The sequence below is a fragment of the Hermetia illucens genome, chromosome 6, assembly GCF_905115235.1.
Source record: "Hermetia illucens chromosome 6, iHerIll2.2.curated.20191125, whole genome shotgun sequence".
NCBI classification, from domain to species: Eukaryota; Metazoa; Arthropoda; class Insecta; order Diptera; family Stratiomyidae; genus Hermetia; species Hermetia illucens.
The window spans coordinates 11,490,779-11,508,136 of record NC_051854.1 but is presented as its reverse complement, the minus strand read 5'-3'; the positions used below and the strand labels follow the sequence as shown (position 1 = coordinate 11,508,136).

General features: G+C 41.8%; 1 protein-coding gene across 7 annotated transcripts in view; it reads right to left on the bottom strand.

Moving 5' to 3' along the window:
* Nucleotides 1–17,358, bottom strand: part of LOC119659198 (trithorax group protein osa) — a 403,506-nt gene that overhangs the window by 50,732 nt on the left and 335,416 nt on the right. For all 7 annotated transcript variants that reach the window (XM_038067160.1, XM_038067163.1, XM_038067164.1 and 4 more), the window contains one exon: nt 4,491–4,650. In XM_038067160.1, coding sequence (XP_037923088.1) covers nt 4,491–4,650 — 160 coding nt within the window. The remainder of the gene's footprint in view (nt 1–4,490; nt 4,651–17,358) is intronic.

Sequence of the window (17,358 nt, the reverse complement as noted above, 5' to 3'; positions counted from 1 at the left end):
ATATGTGTGATTGGTTTGAAGGCAATTCAGTAATTTTCCCTCGGAAGCTGTAAGTAAACGCGTGGCCTCCGGTTTAATTATAGGTAAAGTTGCGTGAATGTTGGCAGAAAAATATCCTGTAATCCGTGACATTGCCAAAATGTCATCTTCCCACTCCTTGTATGAGTGTTGTTGAACGGCCTTCTGTATTAACAGAGGAGGGCTCCACCAATCTCGTGGGATACAAACCTAAAGGCCTACGGGCCTCTACAAGGGCAAGTTCAGTTAATGGCTGCCCCACATGAGCCGGGCAGTGACAGGGGTCAGAAGCCCAGGCATGTATTTTGCCCATTAGGTAGTGCGATCGTGAAGTCTGTTTGAGTAATTTACAAGGCTGGAGAGAATCTGTAATGATGGCAACCTTCTCCTCATCCATCCTGAAGGCCACCTCGATGACCTGAAGAACAACAAAGAGCCGCCGAAACTAAACTAACATTTAAGGAAAACAGTGAAACTTGGGGCCCGTCGAGACCAATCACCGCACAGGCCGATCCATCACGCCTGAAGGCAGCACCTGACGCCAAGACCAGAAAACCTCTAAACTTAAGGCCATCGACCAACCTCCCACCAGCAGCCGCCACGAGGGCTCTGCTAAAGGTTCATCTCAAACCATAAGACATAATGACCTGAAACTTATTTAAAATCATGGGAACTTCATTGGGAACTACAGTGTCAAACAGGCTCCGGAACGCCCTATAGACCGAGGACAGACCATTGTCAGCATCCGCGCTTTCCACCAAATTATAGGTATTAGGATTCCATTCCTTTAGTTTAAGAAGTTCGTTGGCCGCCAAGAGACGCCTTCTGAAACGGAGCGACGGCTCCTTAGTCAAATAAAAATTTGGTGTAAGGGGGTGGTTCTGGTTAACCCTAGGCATCTTCTCAGAATACAAGTAGATATAGACTTAAGCTTGTTTTCAAAGTCTTTGGGCGGATTCATTTTGGACATAGCTGCATACTCTAAGATAGGCCTTACCACCGATCTATGGAGATTGATGGCCTTCTGGGTGTGAGGCCCCAAGAAAAACCTGCTTAAGGTGATGAATTTGCATGAGCAAGGGTTTGATTACTAACTTTAATGAGCAGGGGTGTGACCCTGCTTCTTTTAAAGAATATAGATTGGGATTGGGTTGTGTTGATTTGTAGGCCCAATCTACGGGATTTATCAACAAAGAGATTAACCTGGCTTTGCAAACATTTGGGGTTCGAACTCCAATTGTCTCTGATGGCCAAAATAAGGAATTCGTCCGTATATTGGAAGATTTCAATACTATCAGAACATTTATTGTACAGTGATGCTGTATAAAGGTTGAACAACATAGGACTTAAAACACATCCTTGGGGGATACCATTGCCAACTTGAACACTGTCCCGCCCTAGTTGAAGGCGTTTTGGATATTATCCTTCACACCCATAGAGCAATTTCAGCAGGTAAACGGAAACGTGGCATTATGTCACCTCGCCTCGCGTAGGCATTCTTCATCCAGCACCACAGCCAAAACCAGCTGACCCCTCACCTTAGCTATCGACATGTACAACAGAACATCATTAATGCAAGCAGACATAGATTTGCCTGCAGAGTTAGGCGTAGCAGTTGGCCGGCAGGACTTTGTATTCATTAATAAAATTGTTGATACGAACCTTGACCATCGAATTTAAGAGTTTGGCAAACATATTAATGAAAGCGATAGGGTGATAACTCGTCAAAAGTTGAGGATCCTTAAGAGCTTTGGGGATGGGTAGCACCCGAATCAATCCTCAGGTGGGATCAAATTGCACCAGGTGAGGTGAAGCCCCTCTAGCAAAACCTAGAGGGCCTCAGGCGCCAATAGCGTATGTCAAAAGTTCAGGGTCCTTAAGAGCTTTGGGGATGGGTACCACCAGAAACAATGGACCAATCAGGTGCGATCAAAATGCACCAGATGATGTTAATCCGCTGTAGGAAAGCGAAGAGGTCTTCAGGAACCAACAAGCGTCGTACATATTGATAAGTGATGTCAATACCAGGGGCAGGGGTACGCTTGTGCTTGAGCAGAATGGCAGTAAGCTCTTCTAGAGAGAAAGACAGAGAAATATTTCTAGGAAAATTTTGACGCGGATACACGAAAACAAAATAAGAAAGGTTTTGTTGAATATTTTTTGTAACAATATTTGGGTACACAAAATTTCCACTTATGCACAGTTTGTAGTATATACGATATTCAATTCGTTGTACTTACATTTTATCACTTAGGGAATAGTAATTTTACGCGAAAGAGCAAATATAACCACCTATAACTTTGTTAACTATGTTATATAATATTACGGATCTAGTATCAACTTAAAGGAAGGTTCGTCAAATTTTCGAGATATAATAATATAATATTGTTGACTTCATGTTAGTAGATATCATAAAGGAGAGTCTTGTGGTCAATTTCGGATAGCTCTTCTCTCGCACTAAGAATCCTCATTGTCTTCTATGCAGAGAAACCAAAGATCGCAATTGCAACTATCTAACGGGTAGTACCCGGGGTAAGTACTCCACATAAATGGGAGTCATCCAGCTGAATTTAAACTACCGCCAAGCCACTCAAGACCTGGTGACACAGAAAGTGTATGAAAAAGAAATCGATGTTGTTATTATCTGCGAATAATACAAAAGTGTCCATTGAGGTGTTTGGGAAACGGACAGAAGGCGGCGATGTAAGCTTATAGTAATCGAGTAATGAAGCATCACGAATACGACGATGACCTCTACATTTGCAGCTGTTATACCGCTCCAAGTATGAAATTTTAGAATATTGCAATGCTAGATAGACTAACCAGAGACGACAAAAGACGCAACCCCAAAATTACTGCTGGAGACAACAACGCTTGGAAGGTTGAGCAAGGAAGCCGGGAAACAAATTAAAGGTTAAGAATTCTATTCGAGGTGTTCTCCTGATTAAAAATCACCCAATAACAGAAACTTAAACACTAGGCTCTGTCGTGGATCTTACTTTCGTGACTCGCTGGAGAACGTCTACAATGGCATGTTAGCGAAGAGTATACATATAGTGACCACCAGGATATATATTACCATTGACAGACGATACCAGTGGGCGCCGAAAATATTCTTCCAATAACTGCAGACGAAGCTCTGGAGTCCGGGATATCTCAACCCCCGATATTGATCGAATTCCCAACAAGGCGCTGAAATTGGCAATTAAAATGGCACCGAATGTGTTCGCACAGGTGTTTTAAGAGTGGATAAAAAAGGGTATTTTCCCACAAAGTGGAAATTATAAAACCTTGTATTGATCCTGAAGCTAGATAGGCCGATAGGTGAGCCAACATCTTAAAGACATCTTCTGAATAGTATAGGCAAGGTTCTCGAGCGGATAGTGTATAACCGGCTATAGCTAATAATTGATAGTGGCGGCTATTTATAAAATAAGTGGTTAGGCTTCCGGAAGGCTCGCATAGTGGTTGATGCTATCAAAGCGGCTTTCGAGCTAGCCAGAAAAGCTTTTGACGAGAGAGAATACTGCGCAACGATGACTCTGACATCATCATGTATCATCGAACCATTCATCGCATTACAAGTGCCAAACTATTCATATTCGTATAATCTTCGACTACTTCTGACAGACGGACGGGAGCCAAGGATGTACAATATAACGTAGGAGACAAGGATGTAAGTAGTTCCGAAGGGTTGTGGTTCTTCTGTTGTGGAGCATAATGTATGATGGCGTTCTAAGGTTCCTAGTACCTAAGCAAGCCGTTGTCGTTGGATTCGCAAATGACATAATCATAACATCCAATCATTCCCACGAAGTAGACGTCTATGCGAGCGAGACTATATTGACGACCAAGTCGTCGCTTTAAGGCTTTGGGCTGAAGCTTGTCCTTCCGTCTTGTGTAGTTGGTACTTTTTACCAAGGAGCGGAAACAGAAAACATCGCTGAAATACCTGGGAGTAAGCTGCTTGTGCGAGAAGCAGGTAAAGTGAGCATTACATAAAGTGGCAGCTTCATGACTTTTTCATATTTTGCGGTTGAGTAGCTTCTCAGAATGAGTCCATGCAAGAAATGATCACTTATCAGGCTCCACACTCCACCCTCCCCCTTTACAACAAATGTCAGAAATGGAAAACTTTGAAAAGTACTGATAGACACCTTTCACTTGATACCCCACACGACTATATTCAGTGGGAAAAATGCGTGTACACTCCCCGCCACCCATATAATATAATAATTGGATTGAATCGTCTCTCTAAAGGCTTTTCTTTATTGTCAACCTTTAGCCAGTTTCCTTAATCAAGGTCGGTTCGACCCATTTTAATGTTATACGACAGCATTTTTTTCCATAGAACACAGAAAAAATTATTTTAGATACGTCATGAAGTCTATCCTCTCAATTTCATTTTATCCTTAATATTATACTTGGAAAACCGATTCAATAATTTTAATAAAAAAGAAGAATTTACTTACCAACAGCCGGTGACATAGACCTTGAACCCGATGAACCAGTAGGTGATGGTGTCGGTCTCATCGCCTGTTGAGAATTAGGTGTCCCAGGTGGGCCTGAGCCCAAACCACCACCAATTCCACCACACGAAGAGCTATCATTACTATTTTGTCCAATTAATTCCTGCAATTAAAAGGGAAATAAAGAAAAATTAGTTAATGCATTCAGTAAACGATATGAGGGTGAATATAAAGTTATTGACTGGCTTTTAAATGATCTGGGAACCTTGGGAAGAGGCAATAGTATTAAGACCATTGACTGGGTTTTTTTGTTTGTTGTAAATGGATTGAAGATAGCATCAGATAAATTACAAATTCTAAACGTCAATTTAGCATTTTTTTTATTCCAGAGAAGGTGAATTCAATTCAATCAGAATTTTTCACGAGGTCACCATTGGTAAATGTGATGCTCTTCGCCAATTAGGACCTTTTTCGGAAATCAAGACAGAATGAAACAGGGCATCAGATCGATATTGAACAGTTCATTATGGTCGACGGCCACTGGAACCCTGGGCGGCTTTCCTGACAGTATGTCAAAGTCCAGCGACCGGAAGAATACCTCTTATGGTGTCACCAGGAACCAATTATCCATACGATCGGCTGATCAGGATTAGGAAGCGAAAATTCAAGGGAACAATCCCACCATTAATCTATTGTAGAATCCTGCGTTACGTCAAGCATAGCGTTGACATGACACTTTGTATGAATTTGGGCATCCATAGGATGATAAAAGCAATGGTACAGTCCCAGATTTGTTCTTTAGCCAGCATCCATACCTGTGGCTGTGGGGGTACAACATCATGCCTAGGTGGGGGCTTGATCTGTTTCGGATGGAGAGTGCAATTCCCTCGCTCCTCAATCGTTGGCACACACTAGGCTCTCGTAGGAGAACATTGCGATTCAAATGTCACTGATGGCACTTGTATCGTGACTGAATGTCGGATGCAAGTCGACTCAGCTGTGAATAAATTACCTGAGTCAAATTACAGTAATAATCACAGGCGCCAACGATTATTATAGTTGACCTAAGGTAAATTCTGCATAGTGGAAAACAATAATTATACCATAAGGGGGTAAATACAGGGTATTATGGACTCCTTGCATGGGGTCTAGCCATTGAGGTTGCATTCAAGAGGGTTGCGATTAATCTTCGAGCGGATAATTGCATGCGGTAGTTCAAGTAGTGAGTGAGGTGCAACAAAAGTAAGCAACAGGACAAAAGGGCAAGATATTATTATTTCCACAAAGGGAGATGTGTCCTACGCTGATATAACTCAAAAGGCGAATGTGGATTCAGGGTTGACGCACTTAGGGCGTTAGGATGAAGCATAGCATACAATTATCAGCTGAAGTTACCTCAGTGCCTCTGGAATTGGCTACCATCTGATTTTTAATCGCTGTTTTTTTCTTTTAGTATAGCGCGTTCCTTCGTGCGGATAAGGCACTACTGGGTGATATGTGTGCATTGGCATACCTATGGCAACGTCGGGTAGGTGGGAGTAAACCTCCCCCCCCCTCTCCTCGCCGTCGATATCCAATAACCGCAGTGTCTCAGCAGTCGGAACCTTCCTTGCTATGCCATTAAATGTGATAATGCACCAGTGGGAGTAGCACTGGTCTTATCGATGGATTTCTACCATTACGGACAGAAATCCCCACAATTGAAAGTGCCAACCCTAGTGAGAGAATACGTAAAAAAGGAAACTCTGACGCCTAACTATAAATAAGATGCAATGTGCAACGGGAGCTTTCTTTATGGTACTGAGCATCAAAATCATGGAGCTCTGCGAATCCATCAAGGAACGCCAGTATATTCACCAGCAGATAGGGACCATGACAAAAGGCATCAGGTTGACAAGTTGCAAGATGAAAAAGAAGTGAAGGGACTGGACGAAAAAGTAAGCCAGGCAACAGAAGTGAGGTCCATTCAAAACTCGGTAGAGGAGAGACCGGGGAAGAGACTGCGTGAACGGTTAAACCAACCAACGGAGCAGCAAGGACTCAACTCAAAAAATATTTGTACCTGCTCAGCTAGCTTCGATCTCATAAGATGCTGCCTAACGAATCTACTTTTTGTTCAATTCAAAACCCGAAAATGATATGAATTATTTTGTTTGAAACCGCCTGGTTTGCACCATAGCTGGTTTCAATTAAGGTAACTAATTTTTGTTTAGGAATGAATAGTCCATCCACTTGATGGCGGGCCGCACTAATTTGAGAAGAAACTTGTTCCTTCGGTTTGGTGTATCGACTACTCTTTTCTTGGACATCACATTCCCGCCCCCACACTCCCCCCTTTACAATTAATGCCAGAAGTGAGGCCAGCTTTGGAAAATACTTATCGAAATCTGTCATTTGATTTCTATATTCGATAAAAAAAAATTACATATCCTTTTGTGTAAATGAATATTCCCTTAATCTCAACCTAGAATGAAGCGCTGCTGCATGTGTGCGTTAACAGTTCCCACCTTCCGACCGAATACCGTATCGATAGGAGTAACCGTTTCTAAGAAAAGTAAGTGTGACAGACAGACCTATGCGAAGTTACCAGAACTCCCATCAGGCATTCCGCTTCACGTGGATAAGAAAGTGCTCGGCAGATGCGTATGAACATGCACTTGTACGCATTTGGAGGTCTGAGTGCATGTTCAGGTTTATGCATAGATCGAACAGGTTGTTCAGGCGCTCGAGACCTCAGCGCCCGCATCTTTTGGGAGTAAAGAAGCCGGCTACCAGCTATCGATTTCCCTCCACTGCAGTGCCTCGGTAGATTACTTGCCCACCGTTGCATCTAATACTACATACGTATTGTGGAGAAAACAGCGTGAAAGGAGTGGATCACTCCCAAGATCAAGATCCGGTTAGGTGCTTCACAAACTGGTCATTTATTAACACACAGAGGGGTAACTAAATCTGTTCGGGAAATGTCGCAGAAACTAATACTAGACCCATTTAGAAAATCCAAGGAAAATAAATTTATTACACAAACAAAAAAAATCGGCGAAATAGCAGCGAACGAGGAAGAGATGACTGACTTTGGACGCAGCCCCAAATTGCGTTGCTCACCGCAGCGACCAGCAAAAGAAACAGCGAGGGCTGAAATACCCGATATGACACCGAGACGTCCAAATAATTGGAAAACTGGATTACAAGAAGTGGGAGGAAAAGGGACCTAGATTTTCGAAGTGAACTTAAGTGAGCTACATGGAGGAGCGAGGACATTATTGGAAGCGACGCCATAAGGTAACTACGAATTGGTTGGATTGTTACGTACAACTGCTGAAACTCTCATGACGTTTATTAAAAGTAATAAGAAGCCTTTGGCCGCATCAAGAAAAGATACGGAATTTTTTTTAGATCGCCGTGGGTATCGGAAAATATCTAAGGCAAATTCTCATACATATTGGAGACAATAATTTTGTCAGATTGTCCGGGATTCTGCATCGAACTTTCGATTCGCTTCTTAGACACTATGAGGAAAATGTTAGAAAGGTGATATATAATAAACTGCTCCTGATCATCGAGGAAATGGCTGGTCTTCCAGAGCGGTAATATGGGCTTCGGTGAATCCGTTTACGGTTAATATAATAACAATGATCATAGGCCTGACTTTGCATAAAATGAGGGTCGACAAGCGTTGCATTGTAGTTACACGGAACGTCAAAAAGACTTCCAATTTGATCAATAGGGGTTAGATTAAAGACTTTATGACTTAATTGGATGTCTCTGCTTACTTAGCTCGGCAAATTGTAGGTTTTTGTGCAGAGAGGTTTTTATGACGGGCGAATAAGTACACCATCAGAACTCGGGGATTTCTATTATGGGTGTAACCAACCGGCGCAGTGCTTGGTCTTCGCGTGTCGGAAGAAGCTAAGAAGATTGCATACAGAAGATTCGTCTACCAGCATATTGCTTGAATTTGTATGATTGAGGGAAACCATTGCACATGTTCAGTTGGGGAAGCATAGCAAAAAAACTATCTAGGCGTGATCGACACATGCACCAGTTGGCTTCCTCGTATCTAACCCGCGTATTTACAATACCGTTTCGTGCCACCTAGAAATTCGATTTGAATCTCATTTATGTGGTTTTCTTGGAAGAAGCAATGGTGACTGGCTTTTCTGACGGTTTGAAGATGTTTGTAGTTGTAAGCCACTCGGAAAACATAGCTACACCCAAGTTAAATAAGCCATGCCATGAAACAGTTGACTATAGTTAGAATCGATCTTTTTTTAAGGAAGGACATATCAACCACAGGGAAACAATGTTGCCAATATCCGGATTTGGTGGCCACGAGCTTGTTCTTAAAGCGACCATCAAGAATTCAACAGTCACAATCGATACCAGACCTAGTTGCAGATGGCACTCGGATTAAGGTGAGTTAACGATAGAGCACTGACGATTTGAAGCAAGGTAAGGTGATTGAATCGGGGATGAGCTTGGCTCGAAGCATGCACAAAATGGAATCTTTGGTTCCAGGCCAGGTTCATCTCGGAGAAGCAATACTACATGAAGATTTTGACAGAGACTACTGTCGCCATTCTAGTTAGAGGAACAACTGTCCGACACTTGTGAAAACCGCAGCTACTCATTTGCCAACCTAGTTTCATTCATATCTAGAGAGTATACGCAAACAGGGACTGCCTCTGATTCCATTGAGGTAGTAAAAGTGATTCAAGACAAGTTTCGGATGATTGAGTAGTCCGAGTAGAATTGGAAATTGTGCCCATTTATTGAGCTTGAAAAGAGCTGTTTAGGATTAGGTCCGGTTGGCAATGTTTGAATCGATGAATAGACGAGAAAGTGGGTCTTAGGGGAGTAGTAACTTTCTGAGATTAGTTCATTGAATATTGATTGGCTAAATTTGGTTTGTCTCAATACAGTTCTGTTTGTCCAGGGTCACCTACTTCCCATTCAAGCACATTCATCGATATCAGAGCTACAAGAATAAAACAAATTGTATCTGATATCAAAATAATCACTGCATCCCATTCACCCCATTTCAACCATATATCCATTCAAAAATAGATACAAAGAGCAAACAAGAAATCAGGTAGGAATTTCTAGGTCATTAAAATTACATCATGTGAATGAATCTTCCGTCATTTGCCGGCTATACAAAATCAAAACAAATAATACCAAAGCGATACCACCAACTTATTTATAAATTGAACGATGTCTTGTTTTTATTTCTGTTCTGTTTTTGTTATGCTACCACAGATACTATATACTGTACGTAAGTATCTCTATATATGCTCATACGTAATGTAGGTATGAGGCTAATGATGATTAAGTGCTACATATCGATGGCAATGACGCAACGGCGCCATATGTCTGGGGGCTTGCCCATTAATAAAAACACGACCCCAAGTCTGCATTCATGTGTCGCAAACGATCAAAAGCGTGCAAAACACTTACATTTTATACAGAAAGTTTGCGATGTTTGCTCTTAATTCGAAATCAACAAGCATTACGTAATTCACTTTATACATCGGAGAAGCAGTCAAGATACGACGAGCATAGTCATATATATATGTATGTACTATACATATGCGCATGAGTACTCATATTGGATGATACGCGGTAATAAAATAAATCTTTCAACGATGTGAGATCTTTTTGTGGTATCTGGTCGGTTCTGCCGGTATCCATTGTCTGGAATTTCCTGAAATTGATCAGATCTGAATCGAATCAAAGGGGAACGATAAGAAGATCAATCTTCGAAATTGAATTATTTATGGGTTGAGGAGCTTCTTTGGAAATGGAGAAGTTGTGACGGGGCGCCCTTGATTATTTCTGGTGTTGGAATCTCTTATGTACTTTACCGCGATGAGAGAAAGTAGAATGTTGACTCAGTTCCACTCGAACAGCTTTAGATACAAAGTGTGGCCGACCTAGAGAGTTTTCCTCCTCAACTCTGCAAATCTACCCAAATCACAAACAATCACGATCCTTCCTCGTAGACAAATCGTTATCCATATTGTCCTCATCTACATAATCCACATACATTCACACCTCCGCATTCAGTCTACATGAACTCAAGGTAAATTGGCACAATTTCCATTTCTCATGAGCGAACTCAAAAACCTTTCAGATACATAAAATTCCATAGATACTCAGCGTATCTACGGCGCATACATAGTCCCATATTCACACTCCATTTATATCATGTCAGGCATTTAGGACATTGATAGTGGTCGACTTATTTTTCCGCTCTGCCCGCAATATAATTTTCTCTTTCGTATCTTTTTCATTGTTAGATGTCAGAAACTTTTCCTTTTTCCTGTCTCCTCTCGAACTCTATACTAGAGCTCGTTTCTGGTCGATCGAGTGCCAGCTTAAACTTCTTCACTCTCCATCGAAGTTTCATCCTAAGTTGACTGGTATGTATAATTGTTTCGTTTCAGATAAATAGAAGCCTCTTAGACACTCCTCTGCTCTTCAAAAAGATACTTTTCTCTATTGCCTGCCTGCTAACCTATATGTCTGCCTAGTACCAACCTATCGTGTCTAAATCAGCAGATACTTCAACAATCTTTTATTATTGAACAGTGGGAGCCAGCAGCAATATCATGCAATCTATATCTACCCAAACTCTCCCTTTGCAATCTGTAACGATATTGTCCCTCTATGGAAAAATGTTTCAAAGGAGGCTGGGAGGAAAGTCTGCAAGCAAAAAGATGGAACGTAACAGGGGAAAGAAAACGAAAATTTTGCCGTCGAGAAAATTTCGCTTGACATCTATAGTAGAAATGAACTCTATTCAATTGGATACGCCAGATAGAAAGCTGTTCCAAGTGTACACACCCCAACAACGCAGCTACATATATACCCACAAGGACTCTTGAACGAATATTCTATGCTCGAATGCGATTCGGAATCTGCTCCGAAGGCTGAAATCAAATCGAAACACAACTACGCCTACCACCATGCGACCGGCTTTTCCGTACTATCGTCATCAACGTCGTTGTTGCCGCCCGTTCGTCCTTTTTCACCCCATTCCTCGATTGAACAAAAAACTTTCACTTTCTCCAATAGTCGAGATGAGACAGTACAAAAAGATAGGTTTCGTTATAGAAATATACCGTCAAATACTATTTACACAGGACTAGGAAGGATGGCAGGACATATACACAAGGACCCACATATAAAATTGGTTCCTAAACAACGCAACGGCGTTCAACCACCCTACGAAACTTCCACCCTGTACATTCGAGGCAGCATAGTAAATGCGATTTCATTTCACCCTTGACGTATCTATAGGCGTTGTGAGCTAACTTTGAACACAAACTCCTCGTCGAGCATTTAGCTACGATGGAAACACAGAGAACTGAACGGGAAGAAGGCAACGACATCCTTCTCGTGTAATATTCCTTCGTTTTCACCCTGAAGCATATTATTTCCAGCAGGAGCCATGCTACACTGCTATATGTAACGAGAACGATACCAAAACTCTGTCTTCCAAGAATGACAGCAGCAAGGACGACTAGGTCGCCCAGAACGGCGTCGATTGGATCGACGACGAGGTGGGTAGCTTCCTCAGTTCTTGGAACACATTAACTCTCATCCTACAATCATGCCTGTATATGTGCTTATACTTTATCGTCCTCAATGTCGTCTTCGTCGTCCTTGATGTGTGTTCGTTGTTATCGCAACGGCATCACATTTTCCGACTCAGGACTTGGGACGTAGAAACGAAGAGAATGGAAAATTCTGTGCGCTCAGAATAACAACCTCAAACTTTTACACGCCTCCCACCCTCCTCGGCGCATGATAGAAGAAATGTGGATGGCATAACGATAGAAAAAGATCATGTGGAGCGTAGAAAGGAGAAGAGGGTCGACGACGAGTGGTTTACAAGTTCTGGTAAGCAGGATGACTTTTTCGATATCGTTTGTGTTCCCTATGAAATTCCGAGAAGCGAGGCAAGCGGCTTCGGAGAAAATTAAATGTGCAAAAAAGAACGGCCCCGAGTCTCCTGATGTTTTCAAAAAGAACCGGCAAAAAAGGATACATACAGCTTGGCATGAGAATGAATGAGTGCAACCGGGAATTGTTTCTCGTTCATTATTGCGCGCTAGGAAGCCGGTACCTTAGTTTTTGAAATGTCTGAATTCAGTGTTGCTCCTGCAAAACAATATGCATCTTTTCACCACGCTTTTCGCCCAGTGTGAGTTAAGCCAACCATGTGTAACCTTTTTTTGGAACTGAGAAAGCATACGCGCGAAAGACCCTTTCTATCATAAATTTATCATAAGGTTTTTGTCGGTTGCAAAACACCCTGGTGGGGGAATGTGCTGCTGCTTGCTTATGCTGATGTTCATTGTCCATGCATTTGACTCACATGGAAGATAGGGACTGATGAAGTACAAGATGCGTCAACAACATGAATAGATGCATGAAAACGATAGACAAAATGCGCTCAAAGGGATGATGAATGGAAACTTGGAAGGGTGATATAAAATTCGTTTGATTTTGATGAACGAAAATTCGAATAAGGACTGAACGGAGAGGAATTCCAGGAGAACAGAGGCTGCTTGCTGGGAAACTGTTGTTTTTATTTGAAGAAGAGCTAAGTTCAAGGACGTCATTATGTGAAAAACAACCTGCTTGTTTCCATCAGGCTTTATACAGTGAGATATTTTACCTGAGGGTGGCAGGTTCAAGATTACCGGAGAGATAACAACTGAACTCACTGACGACAACCCTTCAATATTCAAACAGTGAACACAAAATGAGAAGCAGACATTCTAAAAACTACCAGACATGCTGAGGGTTGAAACCACCAATTACAAAGTAAGCTTCTCACCTCTCCGAAGAAAAAATGATGCTTAATGGGCTATAGTTTTCTAAATTAAGGGCACAGATCCTTGAATTGAACAAAAAAGGATCTCATATGAAGGAAAAAGAAAGCGGATAAATCCTCACGGCTACATAATCTTTAACAAAGAAGCGCTGAAACAACTGAATGAGGTACATCTAAAACACACAGGCTCATAGCCACAATAGTAATCCTGGGACCTTTTTGAAAGCTGCAAGCATTCGCTTCATTCAAGCGATTCAATCAGCAATTACACTTCAAATTAAGCACACGGATTGTGAGAGATTTTTCTCCATTAGCCAAATATGGAAGAATATTAAGCATGACCAAAGGTTTTGTGTCTTAGAAGTTTGGATTAACCAATAATTTCTTGAATCGCCATTCCCGGGAACGTGGCATGGTTGGTGACGGAGCTTTCCAGTATTTAAATACAGAAAACTCATGTGCTGAGAATGGAGATAGGTTGACAAAGTAAACATACTAAGACAAATCAAGTAACGTATGCCCCCAACTGTTTGAGGGGCTCCAAGGACTCGTGGGGGTGGTATACAACACAAATTTTTCCAGGGGACTTTCCGAAAACTTCATAATCAGATTTGCTGCAGCAATGCAAAGACGTAATTATGCCGGAATTAATTGAAGCGAATAGATGAACTAAGAAGCATCAGCGGACAATGGTCTGCCGTAGTTCTTCCAAAATCCAAGCAGATATATCGTGTACAAGTGCCAATGAACTCCGAAATTAACGAGAATGATGATGGTTTTGGTGATGAACCGCTAAAAGGACTAAAAAAAACTGTAGTAAGAAAATTCTGACGCAGAACTTGCTGTGGCCAGAGCGGACATATTTATACATTCACGATACGTTTTTGTCAAAATGCTTGACACTTAGTCTATTATCGAGTGGTTACTCCCATGAAGTGTCCTGATATCGAAGCGTAGCTTCTGTGATTTGAACCATCCGTCGCAAATGAAAATTTGTATGAAATTCGATGTCCCGAAACTTACCCCGCTTCCGTTATAAACCAATTCTAAGACTATGATCTTAGCGTAATGCACAATGCTGTGGCTAGGCCTATTCGCGAAAACAGTGGAATAGTTGGATCTACGGTTGCGCCAATACTGACGGAAACGAAGAATGAATGAATGAATGTTCAAAGAACTATCAAAGTTACATTAAGAAACTTAAGGAATACCTTTAATGGCATTCTTCTTCTTCTTCTTCAACCTTTGTCCCATTCAGAAACGGGGTTGGCTCGTCTTGATCGATTGCGCCATTTTACTTTGTCAAAGGCATGATCTGGATGCAGTCACGAGGCTTTCAAATCACCATCCAGCGTACCAAGTCCCCGTTCTTTCAGTCGACTTCGATGTTCAAACCATTTTTGGCAAGTGAATCCTCGTTAGCGCGAGTTGTGTGACCACGCCATCTTTGCTGGCGATGCAATCCCATATCGATCGGGGACAGTTTCATTTCGGATGTAACCATGGCATGTTACGACAGTAGTCCAACGCAACATCTTCGTCTCCATTACCACGAGACGCTGTTCATTGTCTTTTATAGTCGGCCAACACTCAAAATCATAGAAAGTGATGAATTTTAGATTTGAGACGTTCATTATTACCTGTCACAAAGAGCACCCGTTGTCGAACGCGGCTTCGTCCAGGAGTGGGAAAGGGCAGGGGAGGGCAGAACAGACGCTTCCTTGATTAACACCGATAGCGATACGAAGCGGTTTTGATATGCCCGCCATATTTCGAATTTTACTTTCTTGCCAATCAGATGGTATTCTACCATCCTCAATAACTCAATTAGAGAACTCACTGACCCATAGTGTTGGGTTCTTCGCTTTCCAGAGCCTGATGCGATGTTATCAGGAAAGGGCTTTTTTCCAGCTTCCATCGTGTCGACACTTCAACCTTCTTCTGATTTATTCGAAGCTTCTTACATGTTGTTACTTCGGAAATATTACGCTGACTACTCTCCTTCTGTAGGGATAAATGGCCAACCATCTCACAGAGCGAAAACGGTCGAGACTATGGTGCACCTTGACAAGCGTCTCTCAAGCCAAAAAAAGATCAAAGCAGCTGAAGGCAAATGGTACACCCCCAACTATAAAGATGGAGAGGCGTCTTGACTAACAGACGTAAATGCTCTGGCTTTGGCCGCTTAGAGTTCGATTCTCGAAGAGTCTTCTCTAGAAGAAAAGAGAGGAAGTGGCATGTCGAAAGAGTGCAATGTAACAGTGGATGTTCATAATGTTCTCATACGATGGAGCGCTTGAGAGAGGAGAATGTTGACTGGTTTTCCAGACAACCTGACCGTAGTTATAATTGTAAAGCAACCCGGCTATAATCTCCAACATTGAAGCTGTCAAATTATGGTTACGAACTGTCAAACTAGTACTGGCGGACCTACGGTGGGATTTCCTCCCCTCCCCCATTTATTACCAATCGCAGGAAAAACAATACTGTCAATATACCGGTGGGTAAGTATGAGGCCGTCTCAAAATTGACCCTTTGATACCTAAGGGTGATGATTGACACCAAGCTAAGCTTCATAGAGCACTTAGACTATGCGATCGAAGAGGCAACAAAAGCCGAATGACGTTTATAATGAACCTAGTTTTTATCGGGAGCGAACCTGAGCAGCACCTTTTGCTAAGTTCTAAATATAAACCATGGCAATACAATGGTTGAACAGGTAGAGCGTCAGCTTCTCAATCTCGTTGCAATGGGTTCGAATCCCAGTCGTCATAGATGCTTGTATCGCCTTGTGTTAGCTCCACTGCCCTGAGCTTATGATGATAATGGAATTAAAGTACTCTCATTGAGGCAAAAAAGAATAATAACAAAGAGACTATGCGGATGCCTTATACTCCACCAGGGGTGAACAGAAAACACTAAATGTAAACTATAGCTCTGCCCCCATTAAGTGGCCATTTACCTTGCAACGTCCAAGTTGCCGACTTGTTGTCAATTTGTATGCAACAAAACTAAACTATCACATGCAAGTTGGCCACAGGTCGGCAACCAGGCCGCAAGCAAAGTTCTAAACTATATCAGCATATTGATTTCAAATCAGAGGCAGTAAAGCATCTGGAAAACGATTATAAGAGAATTTCCACACCGTTTAATGGTATACCAAAAGTCTTCCATCCATCCATTATGCAGTGAAATCAGTGCCAAGATTCATATCAAATAATTGAAAGCTCATTGCATCGAAGACGATCAAGAACAACCAAGCAAAGGACGAACATGCTCCTTTCTTTGATAAATATGCTTGACTGACTTATCTTGGTTGGCATGGATTCTCTCAAATTAGACGCTTAACGATCAAGGATCAATGGTGTCTGGTTGGTCTTTATAATTTCGGAGGCAAGTGAAACATTCGCCGGTTTTTAAGGGTAGATTTTGTCCTTATAAGGGCGTAAGAAAAATATCGAAGTCCCCCTCAGAAGTGGGCCTCTATTTCATTTACTGGAATTCGACTCGAAATAACAAGCAATTGGTTGAGATTAACACTGAAAATATACTAAAAATAGCTCTTTCCGCCACTCTATCGCACATCAAACATATGTTTACCCAGTTATTTACTCTCCTCCAAATATTGGTCATATAACTCCCCAGGGCTGTGTGCGATCAAACTGAGTTTATCTTAAAAATTATATCTCCATTGCTTTCCGTTTTTTTTCCTTCCAATTTGTAACCCATTACAATAAAATTACCTTCAAACCAAAACATATAGCAGCAACATGCTCCACAACGGATATACGGCACATATTATTTACTATATAATATTCGCTCCACTGTTGCTTCCACCCATCCCAGATTTCACTTCGTGTTAACTCAATCAGCTGTTACTAATGAGCCTAGCATGGATATGGTTGGATATGGAAGTCATGTTAGCCCAAGTGGTTTGCAAGAGCAACGGATGATGATGGTCTCGTACAGTCGCTTAAGAGCACAGAAGACTTCCAAGTTTTACAATACCCATATGAACACGAAACA